This window comes from Muscardinus avellanarius (genome assembly GCF_963383645.1).
Source record: "Muscardinus avellanarius genome assembly, chromosome: 8".
Lineage (NCBI taxonomy): Eukaryota > Metazoa > Chordata > Mammalia > Rodentia > Gliridae > Muscardinus > Muscardinus avellanarius.
In genome coordinates this window covers 109,787,823-109,805,023 of record NC_137794.1, presented here as the reverse complement: position 1 = coordinate 109,805,023, position 17,201 = coordinate 109,787,823, and the positions used below count along the sequence as shown (strand labels likewise).

The following is a 17,201-nucleotide window of genomic DNA, read 5'->3' as shown; positions in this document are numbered from 1 at the left end:
ATATTGTTCAGCCACAAAAGAAGGAAATGCCGTCATTAGCGGCAACGTGGGTGAACCTGGAGGATCTCGTGTCAAGACAAGTAAGTCAGATGCAGAAAGAAAAATTGAAGAAAGCTTTAAAAAGTTAATCTCATCTAAGTAGAGAATCTGTAATGGCTACCAGGGCCTGGGGTACGGAGGGAAGGGTGGAGAAGATGGTGACCGGGTACAGGAGAGAGCTTCTAATGTTCTGCAGCACAGCTGGACGACAGTTGACAACAGTCGATTGAATATGCCACAAAAAGATCACACACACACACACACACACACACACACACACACACCACAATATAAGTGTTTGTGTTACTAGGATTGAACCAAGGACATTCTATCTCTATTTCATCTTCATTTTTTAAAACAAAGGGTCTTACTAGGTTGATGAGGTCTCGCTACTAGTGATTGAATATTTTAAACAACTAGCAAAGAAGATTTTAAGTGTTCCAAAGAGAGACAGATAATAAATGTTTGAGGTGATATCAATCACTCTGATCTGTAATCCCACAATTTGGGAGGGTGAGACAGGAGGATCACAGGTTCAAGACCAGCCCCAGCAAACTAGTGAGAGCCTAATTCAAAATAAAAAATAGAAAAGGGGCTGGGGGGAGTCTAGCTCAGAGGTAGAATACCTCTGGGTTCCATCCCCAGTATCCCCTACACACACACACACACACACACACACACACACACACACACACACGAATAAAATAAAGAATCTATCTTGGGAAGATTACTACCTAGAAACACGAGGTGAAAGCAAAAAGGTCTTAAAACCAATGTCCTCTCTCCATTAGCTGTAAAATCTGGTTTGACCGTGTCTTCTCTACCCACTTTAAATTAATCACTCTAAAGACTTCCAGAGGTGATACCACGCCCCTTAACCCCCGGAAGTACCCTGGAGCCAGAGCACACGCTCCCTGTCATGGGGGTGTGTTTCTTTTGCCTTTCCCCTAGCAAGTAGGAAAAAAAAGTTCAAAAGTAGGATACATCCTTCCCTCCTTCCCTCCCTCCCTTTCTTTCTTTCTTTCTTTCTTTTTTTTTTTTTTTTTTTTTTTTTTTGCAGTACTGAGGATGGAACCCAGGGGCATTCTACCTCTGAGCTACATCCCCAGCCCCATTCTCCATTCTTTATTTTGAAACACAGTTTCACTGAATTGCAAAGAACCTCACTGAGTAGCTGAGGTTGTCCACGAATGCAATCCTCCTGTCTCAGCCTCCCAAGCACTGGGATTACAAGCGTGCGCCACCATGTCCAGCTCCATCTTTTCTTTTAAATAAGATGAGCCAGGTGCAGTGGTGCAAACCTGTAATCCCAGTGCTTGGGAGGCTGAAGCAGAAGGATCATAGGTTTGAGGCCAGCGAGTGGTAATTTAGTGAGATCTTTTTACCAAATAAAAAATCAGAAAGCAGCTGGGGTGTAGTTCTGAGGTAGGATGTCCCTGGGTTCAATTCCCAGTGCCCCCCCACACACACATGATAACAGGATACACTATATTTTATACCTGGGAAATAAGCATGACTTCATGAAGACACCTTCTGTGGAGAGTGAACCCACATAAACTAGAGGTGCATTTATAACTTAGAGACAACTCTACAGACTCACGCTGTGGAATCACCTGCTGTACTGCCTGGTGAGAGGTCCTTCCTGACATACAAGAGACAGGAGGGAACCGCAGGGCGTTGGAATGGAGTCGCCCACATTCTGACCGGAACCGACTTCTTCGCATCCCTGAGCCTGAGTGCCTCGCCCCCGTTCTGTCTGTCCTCACGATCCTTGCCTAGCAGGACGAGATCCAAGCACCCTTGAAGCATAGAAAGCTTTGGAAACACACTCTGAGGACTGAGAGCATTTGCCACTGGAATGGGAGGCTAAAAGTTATTTTTCTTTATATTTATCTGGGTAACTATGTGATGGGTTGTTGAGAGAATTATCAGAGGCTGTGTTACAATTCAGCTGTCTGAATTTTGTTGTTGTTGTTGTTGTTGTTGTTTGGGGGGTTCTTTTGGTTTTTGTGGGGTATTGGGAATTGAACCCAGAAGCATTCTATCCTGAGATACACTCTCAACCCTTTTATTTTCTATTTTGAAACAGGGTCTCACTAAGTTGCTGAGGCTAGCTACAAACCCTGTGATCCTCTGGTCTCTGGCTCCCAAGTACTGGGATTACAGGTGTACACCAACACGCCCAACTCCCAATTTTTTTTCCGATTTATGTCAATAGAGGGAGTCTGAGTATGTCATTTATATATTACATTTATCTTCTTTTAATTTGGAAAAAGTGTTAGTATTAGAAGTACTAGTATTCTTTCTGCTTTTAAGTTTGAGTATCAAGCAATAAAACGTCGACTAAACAAATGCACTTACAGCCAGAAGCCAGGAGAGGGCGCCATCTCCATCTGCATCGCAGGTGCGTACACAGTAAGGCTGGATTTCTACCTTGGTCCTAATTGTTCTAACTCGGCTCCTTGACCAGAGGCTCCCACACACTGAGCACATGAAGTCAGTGCCGAGGACTGCTAAGCATACCCTTTTGGGAATTTGAAACAGTTTGCAGTTAACCCTGGAGAAGGGACTCAGAAACCACGCTAGGAACCCTCTTGAATGCCGCAGGCCTGTGGGAGGGCTGCAGAGACCCCAGAGTGGCCGGGGGCTCAGACACCAGGGCGGCTGCGAGGTTCTGACATCTTGATAATTCTGCTGCAGTGCGGATGAATGAAGCTCAGTGGCTGCATATCGCAAATTACCTCGAGCATAAAATGATCTATAATTATAGAAACGGGGGGGGGGGAGAGCCCAGGGCATAGTTGGAAAACAATTAATAAAGCAAAATATTTTAAATATTTTTTTGTACCAGCCGAGCGTGATAGCACATGCTTGTAACCCCAGCATTTGGGAGGCTGAGACCCAAGGATTGAGGTTCGCGGACAGCCTCAACTATTTAGCAAGGCCCTTTGCAACTCTGTGAGACCCTGTTTCAAAATAAAGGATAAAAACAGGGCTAGGGGTATAGCTTGACGGTAGAATGCCCCTGGGTTCCATCCCCAGTAGTGGGGTGGGTGGGGCCAGGCATGGTGGCGCACGCTTGTAATCTCAGCATTTGGGAGGCTGAGACTGGAGGATTTGGGTTCATGGCCGGCCTCAGCTACTTTGTGAGGCTCTTTGCAACTCAGTCAGACCCGGTTTCAAAATAAAGAATAAAAAACAGGGCTGGGCGCAGCTCGGAGGTAGAATGCCCCTGGGATCCATCCCCAGTACTGCAAATTAATTAATTAATTAATTAAACATTTAAAAAAGACAAAAAAAAAAATAGGGCCGGGAGTGCAGCTTGGAGGTACAATGTCCCTGGGTTAAATCCCCAGTACCGCACTTGGGAGGCTGAGACAGGAGGATCACACAGGTTCGAGGCAAGCCTCAGCTACTTAGTGAGGCTCTCAGTAACTTAGTGAGACCCTGTTTCCAAAAATAGGTCTGGGAGTATAGCCCAGAGGTAGAAAGCCTCTGGGTTCCACCCCCAGTACCACAAATAAATAAATAAATAAATAAATAAATAAATAAATAAATAAATAAATAAATAAATAATAAAATATAGGGCAGGGGGTATAGCTCAGAGGTCAAATGCCCCTGGGTTCCATCCACAGACCGACAGAAAAAAAGAATAAATGTATTTGAAACAAAATCACAGTATAATTTGAAATCATACTTCAAAGAAAAAGATGAAATGGGTGCCACTAGAGCGGGGGAGAAGGCAGCTCACATCCCTGCTGTGCCAGGAGAGTGTAAACGGAGGTGCCCTTCCTGGAAGGAAGTTTGGCAAAACGTATCAGATGCTTTTCAAGTGTGCGCACATTTGGCCGGCCATTTCTTTTCCAAGAATCCAGCCAAAGGAAATAAACAAAACTGCCAGGATACCTGTACAAGATGCTCATCGCAGTGATCTGCAAGATGAAGAATCCAGTAAGGTGGCTAGTCACTGAAAACAGGGAACGGGTTAGATCAATTGCAGTGCCGGTATTTGATAGGCTTATGGGGTCAGCAATACATTTTTTTTTAGGGTATGGGGATGGAACCCAGGGGCATTCAACCTCCGAACTACACCCCCTGCCCTATTTTTTATTCTTTATTTTGAAACCGGGTCTCACTGAGTTGCGGGGGGGCCTCACTAAGTAACTGGGGCTATCCGCAAACCACGATCCTTACGTCTCAGTCTCCCAAATGCTGGGATTACAAGCAAGCGCCACCATGCCCGGCTCATCAATACATTTTTAAAGAACTCAACAACATAGGAAAATGTTGATGTAAATTGAGTGTATAGCTACCTTCGAGCTATATCCCGAGTCCTTTTTATTTTTTATTTTGAAATAGGGTCTCACTAAATTGATGAGGCTGGCCTCGAACCTGTGATCCTTCTGTCTCAACCTCCCAAGTACTGGGATAACAGATATGTGCTGCCACATCTGGCTGCTGTTAAAAGCAAGATAAAAGCTGAGTGTGGAGGTGCAAGCCTGTAATCGTAGTACTTGGGAGGCTGAGGCAGAAGTATCACAGGTTCGAGGACAGCCTCAGCAAGTAGTGAGAGTCTCATCAAACTAGTGAGACAGACCCTGTTTCCAAATAAAAAATGAAACTGAGGTAGAATGCCCCTGGGTTCAATCCTCAGTGTCAAACACCCCAGAACCACAAAAACAAAGCGACAAAAAAAAGGCAAGATAAAAACTATACACAGGGACCAGGATGTAGCTCAGTGGTAGAAGAGATGCTTGGCATGCATGGGGTCCTAGGTTCAATCAACCAAAACCAAAAAAACTATACACGATCTGGTCACAAATATATTTAATATTGATGAATCTGTATATGCACACGCATATGTACACGGGTCTCCTGGAAAGGGAGACAGACAGACAGACAGACAGGAGGAGGAGAAGGAGGAGGAGGAGGAGGAGAAGGAGGGGGAGGAAGAAGAAGAAAAGGAGGAGGAGGAGGAGGAGGAGGAGAATGGAGGGGAGGGAGATGGGGAGGGGAGGGGGAGGAGAGAGATTGAGATGAACAGTAGTTTTGTTTTTGTTTTGTTTTTTGTGGTACTGGGGATGGAACCCAGGGGCTTTCTACCTCCGGGCTCTACTCCCAGACCTATTTTATACTTTATTTGGAAAAAGGGTCTCACTAAGTTGCTGAGCGCCTCACTAAGTAGCTGAGGCTGGCTTCGAACCTGTGCGATCCTCCTGTCTCAGCCTCCCAAGCACAGGGATTACAAACATGTGCCACCACGCCCGCCTGAACAGTAGTTTTGGATTGTGGTCTATTTGTATGTCTTCTGGATTTATCTTGTTTCCCAAATTTTCTGCAATAGGCATGTATTCCTTCTATGATCAGATGTTTGTTTGTGTGTGTGTGTGTGTGTGTGTGTGTGTGTGTGTGTGTGTGGTAGTGAGGGGTTAAACTGAGGGCATTTTACCTCCAAGCTACATAACCAGCCCTTTTTTAAAAAAAGTTTTATTATTTGGAAACAAGGTCTCACTAAGTTGCTGACAGCCTCACTAAATTGCCGAGGATGGCTTTGAACCTGCAACCCTTCTTTTTTTTTTTTTTTTTTGGTGGTACTGGGGTTCCTGGAAGCCCTTCTTCCTCCGGGCTACACTCCCAGACCTATTTTATATTTTTGAAACAGGGTCTCTTACACCAGCACGGCTGGCTTCGAACCTGCGCGATCCTCCTGTCTCCGCCTCCCAAGCGCGGGGATTACAAGCGTGCGCCACCACGCCCGGCGAACCTGCAACCCTTCTAACTACTAGGATTACAAGTGTGCACTACCAAGCCTGGCAATAACCAGAGCTTAAGAAAAAAAAAAAAAAAAAACTTTCAAATGAGAAAAGACAGCCGAGCGTGGTGGTGCACGCTTGTAATCCCAGGACTTGGAAGGCTGAGTCAGGAGGATCACGTCAACTTCATGATGCCCTCTGCAACTTAGTGAGGCCCTGTTTCAAAATAAAAAATAAAATAGGGCTGGGGGTTCAGGTGAGAGGTACAATGCTCCTGGGTTCCATCCCCAGCACGCGTGGGAGAACAGCTCCTTCTCTTTGCAGAGCTTAGCTTGGAGGAGGAGAGTGGCGGGGGCTAGGTGGGGACAGCTGGGCGCTGCTGCTTGGGAAGAAGTGAAATGCATGGGGCAAGTGTGAGAGGCCCTGGGGACAGTGTTGGGACCTGTCGTTGAGTGAAATGGAGGAGGTGTGGAGGGGGATTCTCAGGTTGTGGTTTGGGCGGCCAGTGAGAGGTGCTCTGCTCTCCAGGATGAGGAATGGGAGGATGAGGAATGGAATCCGGGTGTGGTAGCTGCCTCAGGGTGGCCCCCCACTCAGGCTCCCTGTTCCCACACCCTGTGTGACCTGCGTGAGCAACAAGGGGGCAGACTTAGTGGGTGTGGCTTCTGACTCGCTGTACAAGATGCTGTGGGGCTCGGCCTTTCTCCTGAACCACGTGCCCGGGGAAGCCGGCTGCCATGTCACGTGGACGCTCAAGCAGCCCTTAAGAAGCGGTGAGGAGCCACATCCTCCTACCAGCAATACCTGGCTGGGTACATGAGTGAGCCTCAGGACAGCAGTGCCCAGCTCAGGGAAGCCCTCCGCAGAAAACAGAGACACATAAAATAATGTTAACTGGCTTAAGCCACTAAGTTTTGGGGTGATTTGTTACACAGCAATAGGTAACCAATGCATAAAAAAGGCACAGGTTTGAACTGCCCCACATTCTTCCGTGTTTTAAGCCATCAGCTAGTTTTTTGGCTTAGGATAAAGAGGGCTAGAAAACTTATACCTTGACAAGGAAACTGCAGGATACGCAGCAAGCCGACATCTTGCAAACATTAGAGAGCTGAGCTTGCGGCTGGCTCCCTATGAGGGTGCACTAGGGACTGCTGGGGATCCCGGACACCAGACCGAGAGGGGCCCCTGCTTGCTGGTCAGCAGCAACTCAGCTGGACAGGGTGCTGCCCGCTCCCTAGTTACCATCTGTAACCTTTATTCCTAGTACCTGGGAGGCTAAGAAGGGAGGATCGCAGGTTCACAGCCAGCCTCAGCGATTTAGTGAGGTTCTCAGCAACATGAAGAGACACTGTTTCCAAATTTAAAAAAAAAAATTAAAATAGGGCTAGTGGTATAGCTCAGAGGTAGGACAACCCTGGGTTCAATTCCCAGAACTACAAAAAGAAGAAGGGAAAATAAAGCAGCAGAAGCAAAGACTACCCCCGCGCTGCCACAGCTTTGCCTAGATGAGGTGCCGTACAGGCGAGAACGGCGGATGCACACATCTTAGATATCGCAGTGGGTGGCCGGTGGCTCCAGAAGGCCTCAGCACACAGTCACATATATGAACTGGATATCAAAGTGGCCCGGCCCGGAGCAGCTAGGAAAGTATGGACACGGCTCCCTGGGGTGAGGGCCATCGGGGCGCGGCCTGGGACACACGAGCCGGACAAACTCAGACACGCCTGCCCACTGGTCTCCTCCAGGTTTCTTGTGCACGCTGCACTTTTTCTTGAGCACAAAGACCCAGCAATATAACCCAGAGGAGAATTTACTTTGCTTCCTTCCTTCCTTCCTTCCTTCCTTCCTTCCTTCCTTCCTTCCTCTTTCTTTCTTTCTTTCTTTCTTTCTTTCTTTCTTTCTTTCTTTCTTTCTTTCTTTCTTTCTTTCTTTCTTCAGTACTGGGGATAGAACCCAGAGGCATTTTACCAGAAATTAATAAATCACAGGCATCATCTTATTGGCTGTAGCCATCATCTTAAAGTTAAGGGTTAAGGGGGCAATGGATAGAGTTGCTGTGTGGGTCTCGAGACTGATTTGAACATTAGGCTAAAAAGTGAAGTGACTGTCCCTATTTTTTGTTTTGTTTTGTTTTGTTGTACTGGCGGCATTCCGCCTCCGAGTGACACCCCCAGCCCTATCTTTCATTATTTATTTTGAAACAGGGTCTCACTAAGTTGCAGAGGGCTATTCGCTAAGTAGCTGAGGCTGGTTGGGAACCTGTGATCCTCCTATCTCAGCCTCTCAAGTACGGGGATTAAAAGCTTGCGCCACCACGCCCAGCTCCCAGAAGAGAATTTAATACTGAGGGAATCTATGCCTTGCCGCCAGAGCCTTAGGAAATCTGACTATCAACACTCGAATCACTGGCTCTCCTTCTTGCCAACAGAATCTAAGATGAGGTGAAGTGATTTATTTCCCTACCTCAAACTGCCACTTTTTCTAGAAAACATGCTTCAAGTCACCCGTGTCTTCTTAGTGAGTCTGCGTTCCAGGTCCCCAACATCCCAGCCACGGAGGAGGCGGCTACCCTTGTCAGCACCCAGACGGGAGTATGCATAGAGCTGGGTGTGTTGGCACACACCTGTAATCCCAGCATTCTGGAGGCTGAGACAGGAGGATCGAGGCTGGCGGCCAGCCTCAGCTACTCAATGAGGCCTTTTGTAACTCAGTGAGACCGTTTCAAAATAAAAAATAAGCCAGGCGTGGTGGCGCACACTTGTAATCCCCGCGTTTGGGAGGTTGAGACAAGGAGGATCGCACAGGTTTGAAGCCAGCCTCAGCTACTTAGTGAGGCTCTCAGCAACTTAGTGAGACCCTGTTTCCAAATAAAATAGAAAATAGGTCTGGGAGTGCAGCCCGGAGGTAGAAAGCCCCTGGGTTCCAGCCCCAGTACCACCAAAAATCAACCCACCAAACAAACAAAAAAGAATAAAAAGTAGGGCTGGGAGTGTAGCACGGAGGTAGAATGCCCGTGGGTTCCATTCCCAGTACCTAAAAAACAAAAATCAAAAGACAAAACGCACAGAGCCGCGCGTGTGCGCCTCTGTCAGGTCTTTTTGGTGCTCAGGTGTGCTCACTCCTATAGCCAAACTTGGTTTTGAGTCTTAGCGACCAAATCCACTTCCGCATCATACTTTGCAGATTTCTTTTACTTTTTAGTAAAAGACTTCCGTGTTATTCAGACTGTTCACCCGTGTGCCCCCTCATCCTCTCAGCTCCCCTTGATGCTAGCCCCCCGGGGTCCTCAGTGTTAAGTTGGGTCCTGCACTCGTGTGACTTTGTGTCACATGACCTCTGCAGGGCAAGGGAGGGGCTGAAACCCCCGCGAGAATTGGGCGTTCCCGCGAGTAAACCCCCATCTCGCGAGATGCATGCCTTTAAAAGGAGAGCCCGCGTCCTCTAGCTTCGGACAGGCGCGCGGGCCCCACGGTGCCTCGCCCTGATCCCCGGGAGAGCCGTGCCATTAAAACTTTACATGCCACGTGTACCGGACCTCTCTCGTGTTTTTCACACTCCGCCGTATGCACATTATTTTTATTTTACTTGCATTTAATTTTTTATTTTACTTATCATTTGGTGCCGAACCAGGAGAACTCTTGGGTTCCTCCCCATTTTTTCTTTTTTTTTCGTTTTTTCTCTTTTTCTTTTTACTCTCTTTTTGAGCCCCGGACTCTCCGACCCGCCAGCAGCTCGACTGTGAGGTCCCACACCAGCGCTCCATCTTTCTGATCCCGCGCTCTGCTGAGAATCTGCGGCCATCTTTCCAGCCACGAGCTCTGCTGAGAGCTCGCGGCCATCTTTTCGGCCCCGCGCTCTGCTGAGAGCCGGTAGCCATCTTTCTGGCCCCAAGCTCTGCTGAGAGCCGGTGGCCATCTTTTCCCGCCCATGTGCTCTCTTCCGGAGCGCCGGCGGCCATCTTCCGCGGCCACCACCGCTGGGGCGTGCAGGCTCCACCGGCCGCCAGGCTGCTAGTTCCACCCGCCCGGAGCCAGGCTCCTTGGGTGATGCTGGCACCTGTTCTACTTGCTGACCTCCTGCACGGGCCAGGACCTCTGCCTGCTGCTTGGACCTCCTAAAACCACCGTTCCCGCCTGCCCACGCCGCCCGCCGCTGGAATGGGACCGCGCCGCCCGCAGACTGCGCCACGCCGTGTACCTATGTCTTCTCCGCGCCTGACGTTGCTTAGACCCGCCTGCCGGGGCCGCCTGCCTCCTCCATCTAGGTGGCCGCCACTCTGCTAAACAGCCCCCAGCCCGCCAAGTCCAGCCCGCGCTCCAGCTGGTTCCTCCACTCGGACTCGCGCCCTGGCGCCCTTCACCCTGTGCCTGCCCACCCCTGCTGCCTGGGCCTGGCCATTCCGGTAAGAAGCCACATGGGATTACTGGGGGGGGGGGTCGCCAGCTTTGGCCCGCCATCTTGGACACGTGGAATCACTGGGGGGCCGCCATCTTGGCCCCACCATCTTTAACCCCTCCCTCCTCATGGCCTCACAGGAGGCCTCGCCATCCTTAACCCCTCCCACCTCATGGCCTCACTGGAGGCCTCGCCATCCTTAACCCCTCCCACCTCATGGCCTCACTGGAGGCCTCGCCATCCTTAACCCCTCCCACCTCATGGCCTCACTGGAGGCCTCGCCATCCTTAACCCCTCCCACCTCATGGCCTCACTGGAGGCCTCGCCATCCTTAACCCCTCCCACCTCATGGCCTCACTGGAGGCCTCGCCATCCTTAACCCCTCCCACCTCATGGCCTCACTGGAGGCCTCGCCATCTTTAACCCCTCCCACCTCATGGCCTCACTGGAGGCCTCACAATCTTTAATCCCTCCCACTTTCCACTCCTAACCAATCCTAGGAGTCGGCGGCCATCTTTCCGGCCCGAGCCAGGCAGCTTGGCACTTGCTCTGCCTGCCAACCGCCTGCGCGGGCCAGGACCTCTGCCTGCCGCTTGTACCTCCTAAAGCACCGTTCCAGCTTGGTTCTCCGGTCACCGCCGGGACCTCTGGCCGGTTTGCCCCACCCGCCCCGAGCCAGGCTCACTGGCAGTGCTCCTCGGGGCCCAGCCTCAACGTCTGGCGTGTGCCTGGAAGCCATTTTGTCTCCACGCCGCGGGCCCGGCAAGCCATGCCGCCTGCGCACCCCCACTTATCCCACCTGCGCCAGTCGCCAGTGCCGTCCACACCAGCCACCGGCATCCACGCGCCCCAGCTCCACCACGCTCCCAGCAGCTTCTCAGCACTTCTGTCGCAGCCAGCGCTGGCTGGCAACACTTCACTCCGGTAAACTGCCTCCTTCCCTTGGTTAGCGGGTTCCGGACTTGGGTCTTCCGGTCCACTGGGACCTAAAAATCCAAGCGCTTGGTGACCCATTGTCCCCCGGTCCACTGGGACCACGCTGTGGATGACCAGGTCATCCTCCGGTTTTGAGAAGGAATGAAGACGTTCTTCCCTATCTCTTAACCTCTGTTTCCGAACGATTGAGCAGGGAAATCGGGGACGCCCATTTCCTGTTCTTCATTTCCGCCCGCGAACCAATTATGGGGAGTCGAACCTTTATACTAGCAGATGCCCTGAGAGCCTGTCTGCCTTGATACGAGTTGGGAAATAGGTTGCGGTGGCCCAGGAATAGTTAGGAACTTTTATAAGCGGTCTGGTATCCTTCCAAATGCTCTCCCCCATCAGCTTCCATTTATTTTCCCGCCAGCTGCCATTTTGTGATGGCGCGTAGTCACTGCCTGGTGATGTCACAGTCGCCATCTTGGCCCGCGCCAGACTGCAATTTTGCTGGGCGGCCCGCGTGGGCGCGCCCTAGGTGCTGTGGGAAACGCCGGGGCTGGGGCGACACCCTCTGCCCGTGGGGAGTCTGCGTTGCCATTCTTGCCAGACACCAGCCCCGGGACGCGCTCTTTGTGAGTATAGGTCCGTCACAGCTGACAGAACCTTAACATAGCATCTAAGTTTTAATTCCAGAGAGAAACAGGCGGAAATGGAGCATACACTCCGACTTTGCCAAAAAGCAGATCCCTGGTAGCTGCCCTTTGGCTGGCGGTGGCGGCTCAGCCCCCTGGAGCGCCACCTACGTGTGGAGGACTGCAACAACAACTACCTCCAGGAGCCTGCCTCAAGTGGGGCAAAGCCACGCCTACCAATCAGACTGCTCGGCGTGTGGCCAGGAGGGCCACTGGAACAGTGCCCTTGGAAAAGGGTGAGCCCCAGGTGCCTCAACACAGGGGGAGCACCTTTCCAGACCAGGCCCCGCCGCTGGCCCTACTCAGCCTGGCTGAAGACTGACGGCTCCTGGATCCCTCAACCTCCATCCTCTTTGCCAGCTCAGGGTAGCTCTCCAGGTACTGAGTAAGCCAGTCTCCTTTTTGGTCGCCTGCTCAATCTCATGATTTGTTTTTTTCTTTAATAGCCCTTGCCTGTTCAAGCCTCCTCAAGCGCACATCACTAAGCTGTCCAGGGTAACCTCCAATTCGCACTGCAGCTATGCACCCACCTGCACCCCCTTCTGGGGGACTGGACTCCCGACTCCTCCCGGCCTGGGGCCCCTGACGACGCCCCTTGACAGCAGGAAGAAGCTAGAGGGTCCAATCGTCATCCATTATCCCTACCATCAAAAGGCCGGAATGTTAAGTTGGGTCCTGCACTCGTGTGACTTTGTGTCACAAGACCTCTGCAGGGCAAGGGAGGGGCTGAAACCCCCGCGAGAATTGGGCATTCCCGCGAGTAAACCCCCATCTCGCGAGATGCATGCCTTTAAAAGGAGAGCCCGCGTCCTCTAGCTTCGGACAGGTGCGCGGGCCCCACGGTGCCTCGCCCTGATCCCCGGGAGAGCCGTGCCATTAAAACTTTACATGCCACGTGTACCGGACCTCTCTCGTGTTTTTCACACTCCGCCGTATGCACATTATTTTTATTTTACTCGCATTTAATTTTTTATTTTACTTATCACTCAGTTCTTCAGTATTTTTTTTTTTAACTGAGAATGATGAACAAAGTATGTTTGGTGCTATAGAAACAAAAAAAAATTGTGTGTGTGAGTGAGAGTGTGTGTGAGTGTGTGTGTGAGTGTGTGTGTGAGTGTGCGTGTTGGAGACTGAAACTTGGGACATTCTGCCTTTAACCTACATCCCCAGGCATTTTGTTACATTGTTTTTTTATGTTGAGCAGGGTCTTGTTAAGTTGCCAAGGCTGGCCTCAAACCTACAATCCTCCTGTTTCAACGTCTGAAACACTGGAATTACGGGCATGTGTTATCATCCCCAGATGTGAACAAAATTGTATTTTGGGGTTTTTTTTTGTTTTTTTTTTGGGGGGGGGGTACTAGGGACTGAACCCAGGGGCATTCTACTTCTGAACTATACCTTCAGCCTTTTTAAATTTTCAAATAGGGTCTTGTTGAGTTGCTATGCCTAGCCTTGAACCTACGATCCTCCCTCCCAAGTACTTGCCAGCCTCAGAAATGATATTTTTAAAGCACAGTTCCTGAGCCAGGTGTGGCGGTGCACACCTGTAATCCCAGCATTCAGGAGTCTGAGACAGGAGGATCGCAGTTCATGACCATCCTCAGCTATTTAGTGAGACCCTGTTTCCAAATAAATAATAAAAAAAATAGGGCTGGGGGGGGGTGTAGCTTGGAGGTAAAATGCCCCTGGGTTCCATCCCCAAATACGAAAAAACAAAACAAAACAAAAAAAAAGCACAGTTCCTATATATGGAGAGAAACAGAAATGTACAAATAATTCTATAATAAAAGGCACTTTACGCCGGGCGTGGTGGCGCACGCTTGTAATCCCCGCGCTTGGGAGGCGGAGACAGGAGAATCACGCAGGTTCGAAGCCAGCCGCGCGCGCTGGCTTAGGAGACCCTGTTTCTAAATAAAAATATAAAAATAGGTCTGGGAGTGTAGCCCAGAGGTAGAAGGGCTTCCAGGAACCCCAGTACCACAAAAAAAAAAAAACCCAAAAAACAAAAAACAAAAAAGGCACTTTACAACCATGAAGAAGAAATGTATAAACCAGAAGTTGCTGGTGTTCCAGAGGGAGACAACATTCCACGGAGCAGGAAGTCAGGGCACCTTCCTGGAGCAGGAGCCTAGAGAAGGGAGCCCCTGTCAGGAGCAGAGATGGGGGAGAGGAAAGAGCCGCCGCCGCAGAGGTAAGGGATGGCGTGAGATACGGTGCCAGGGGGCAAAGCCCAGTCAAGGAACGGGAGCACCAGACATCAGGGACTTCATGCTGGTAACCAAACCACAGGAGGCGTTGTTCGGGACTGCACTCCTGCACTAGGCCCCCCACAGACCCGGCCAAACCAGAGCAGGGCACTCGTGCTAAACACCCCACAAACCGAAACACTAAGAAGCAGACGGCTACCAAAGCGGAGCCGGTTTTCCTGCAAACAGGTAATGGAAGTCTACCTGAGATGCTGTAATACGGACATCTGCTCTTCTTTAACCCTTACAAAAAAGTAACCTGGAGTAACCCAATGTTAGCCAATCAGCTGGTTTCTTTGTTCTCACCTTACAACACCCCCCATCTCAACAAAACAAAAACCAGACCAACCCCAACCCCGCTGCCCTACCCTGCCTGGTGAGGTGTCCTGTCTGAGACGGTGGAGGCTGATCCATGCATCAACTGCGAATACAAGCCAGGCAGATCTACAACGAAATGTGTTGTGGTCCTGTCTCTTCACAACTCGAAGTCCATCAACAAAAGCCTTAGCACCAAGTATTTTTATTTATTTATTTTTTAATTTTATTTTTTGGAGGTACTGGGGTTCCTGGAAGCCCTTCTACCTCTGGGCTACACTCCCAGACCTATTTTATATTTTTATTTGGAAACAGGGTCTCTTAAGCCAGTGTGTGCGGCTGGCTTCAAACCTGTGCGATCCTCCTGCCTCCGCCTCCCAAGCGCGGGGATTACAAGTGTGCGCCACCACGCCCAGCAGCACCAAGTATTTTAAAACTAGAAATATGTCGTTTGATTTGAGTAAAGATTTTAAGAGCATTTACCTTCAGCTGGAAATTTCTTGGCTCGTTCCTCAAAGAACCAGTCTCCTGTTTTTATTTTCACATTTCTGCAAAACAAGCAGAAAAGACATCTGAGACAGGGTGGAGAGGAGCAGCGCTGTGTCTGGTCCACGAGAGGTGGGGCGGTAGAGAGGTGATGTCACAAAACGTTCGTCCTAAGCACCTCCGTTTCCCATTTCCCATCGGGGAGAAGCGACATGACAGCTAACAGCAAACCTCAGCTTCCACTCTGGTACATTTCACCCAGCACGCAACATAGTATACACGCTATGTGTACATGTGCTTGTGCCCGACACATATCAGGCACTCTCTGACGATCTGCCGTGGAGCCCGTCCAGTGGCGGGAAGCAACGGCACGAGGGATGAGCTTCAGGAAAATCTGACGTTCCCCTTGGGCTGAGAGAAAGGTCACCCTCGGGTTGGCATCAGTTTGTGTTTACCGGGTATTTACTAAGAGTCAACAGAACACAGTGGCCTGAGAAGGCTCCTGGGTGGAGCCGGAGTCTGGAATATGAAATCGAGGTGCCTCAGTGAGCATCTGGGGCCCGGGGCCGAGTGGACCACTCAAGATGGCGGAAACGGCCTCTTCCTGGCCAGCGGGGCCTTGGGCAGCTCCCCAGGTACCTCCTGAGGTCGCATTCACACACAGAACAGCACAGAGTAGTGTGGGCTGACTGCTCGAAACGGGAGCCCCACCGTCCCACCTTGGTATTGTCCAAGTTTCTACAGAAACCAACTCAACGTCAAAGAACCTCAGAAAGGTAGAATTAGAAAAAGGAAGCCAAGAGGTAAATACAGAGATAGTATAAATTGTTCACACATTTTAAATAATATGCCAGGTGGGCTGGGGATGCAGCTCAGTGGCAGAGCTCACGCTAGGGATGTAGGAGGCCCTGGGTTTGAGCCTCAGCACTACAATTATTATTAATAATAATGTGTCATAAAACTTGTCAATTCCTTGGTTATGCAGGTTTAAGAAAAATTAAAACCTCAACTAATGACAATATTTGTATGTTGGGTATTGAACCTAAGGCATTCTACCTCTGAGTTACACCCCCAGTCCTATTTTATTTTTTATTTTGAAACAGGGTCTTGCTAAATTGCTGAGGCTGGCCTTAAACCTGCGATCCTCCTACCTCAGCCTCCCAAGTACTGAGATTATAGGCGTGTGCCACCACACCTAGCTGACAATTTTTTAAAAATAAATTACTTACTGATAAAAGTCCCATTAGGTGTGGGTTGATCTGGACTTAAATAGGAAAAAAAAAAACGTTTTTTAGGAGCAGGGTATCAAACCTAGTGCCTCTCACTACTGTTTACCACTTGAATTAATCCTCTAGCCCTTAAAAGGACTTCTGTTAAGTTAATGCTTGGAGTGCTTTTAATATGAAATCAAACGTATGTGCCAATACACATTTTTTGGGGGGGAGGATGATACTGGGGATTGAACTCGGGCTTTCCACCTCTAAGCTACATCTACACCCCAGCCTTATTTATTTACTTATTTATTCATTTTTTAAGTTAGAATCTTGCTAGGTTGCTGAGTCTCACCAAGTTGCTGAGGCTGGTCTCAAACCTGTGATCCTCCTGCCTCAGCCTCCCAAGTGCTAGGATTGCAGGCCTGCGCCACCACACCTGGCTCCAATCCATCTATTTTTTTTTTAAGGTCTCTCTTTCCCTGTGGATCACTAGTTATCACGAGAAGACATCAACCAACTTCCTTACATCTTACTAGAAACGATTACTCTCTTGTTTTTACATAAATAATTACTGCCAATGTTTAGTGGCTAGAACAAGGAAAACACAGAATATTAAGAATTTTATGACAGAATTTTGATAATCAGCACTATCATTCAGAGCCAGGAATATATAAAACATTTAACTGTTAAATGTTCCTAGAGAAATAGAAAAGAAGGTCTTTTGATTTGTATTTTCTTTTGGGCACTGGGGATTGAACCCAGGGGCATTGTACCTCTGAGCTACACCCCCAGCCCTTAGTACCCAGGTGTGGTGGCGCACACCTGTGTGCTCAGTATTTGGGAGGCCGAGACAAGAGGATTACAAGTTCTAGAACAGCCTGAGCAAATTATCGAGATTCCCAGCAACCTAGCAAGACCCCGTTTCAACAAATAAAAATATAAATATAAATAAAGGGCTGTAGCTCAGAGGTAGAATGCCCTTGGTTCTATCCCCAGTACACACACACACACACACACACATACACACACACACACACACACACGGAGAGATCAGAGAGCTGTGTGGTGAATTTGCATCCTCTGGAGTGCCATCCCCAGCAATATCTCAGTCTCTGAGGATGCCACCCAGGCCACACACCT

At 49.6% G+C, this 17,201-nt stretch overlaps 1 protein-coding gene across 3 annotated transcripts in view; it reads right to left on the bottom strand.

The window, feature by feature from the left end:
* Nucleotides 1–17,201, bottom strand: part of SYTL3 (synaptotagmin like 3) — a gene marked incomplete at both ends in the record, with an annotated part of 78,271 nt that overhangs the window by 38,248 nt on the left and 22,822 nt on the right. For all 3 annotated transcript variants that reach the window (XM_080699900.1, XM_080699898.1, XM_080699899.1), the window contains one exon: nucleotides 14,845–14,909. In XM_080699900.1, the coding sequence (XP_080556026.1) occupies nucleotides 14,845–14,909 (65 nt within the window). The remainder of the gene's footprint in view (nucleotides 1–14,844; nucleotides 14,910–17,201) is intronic.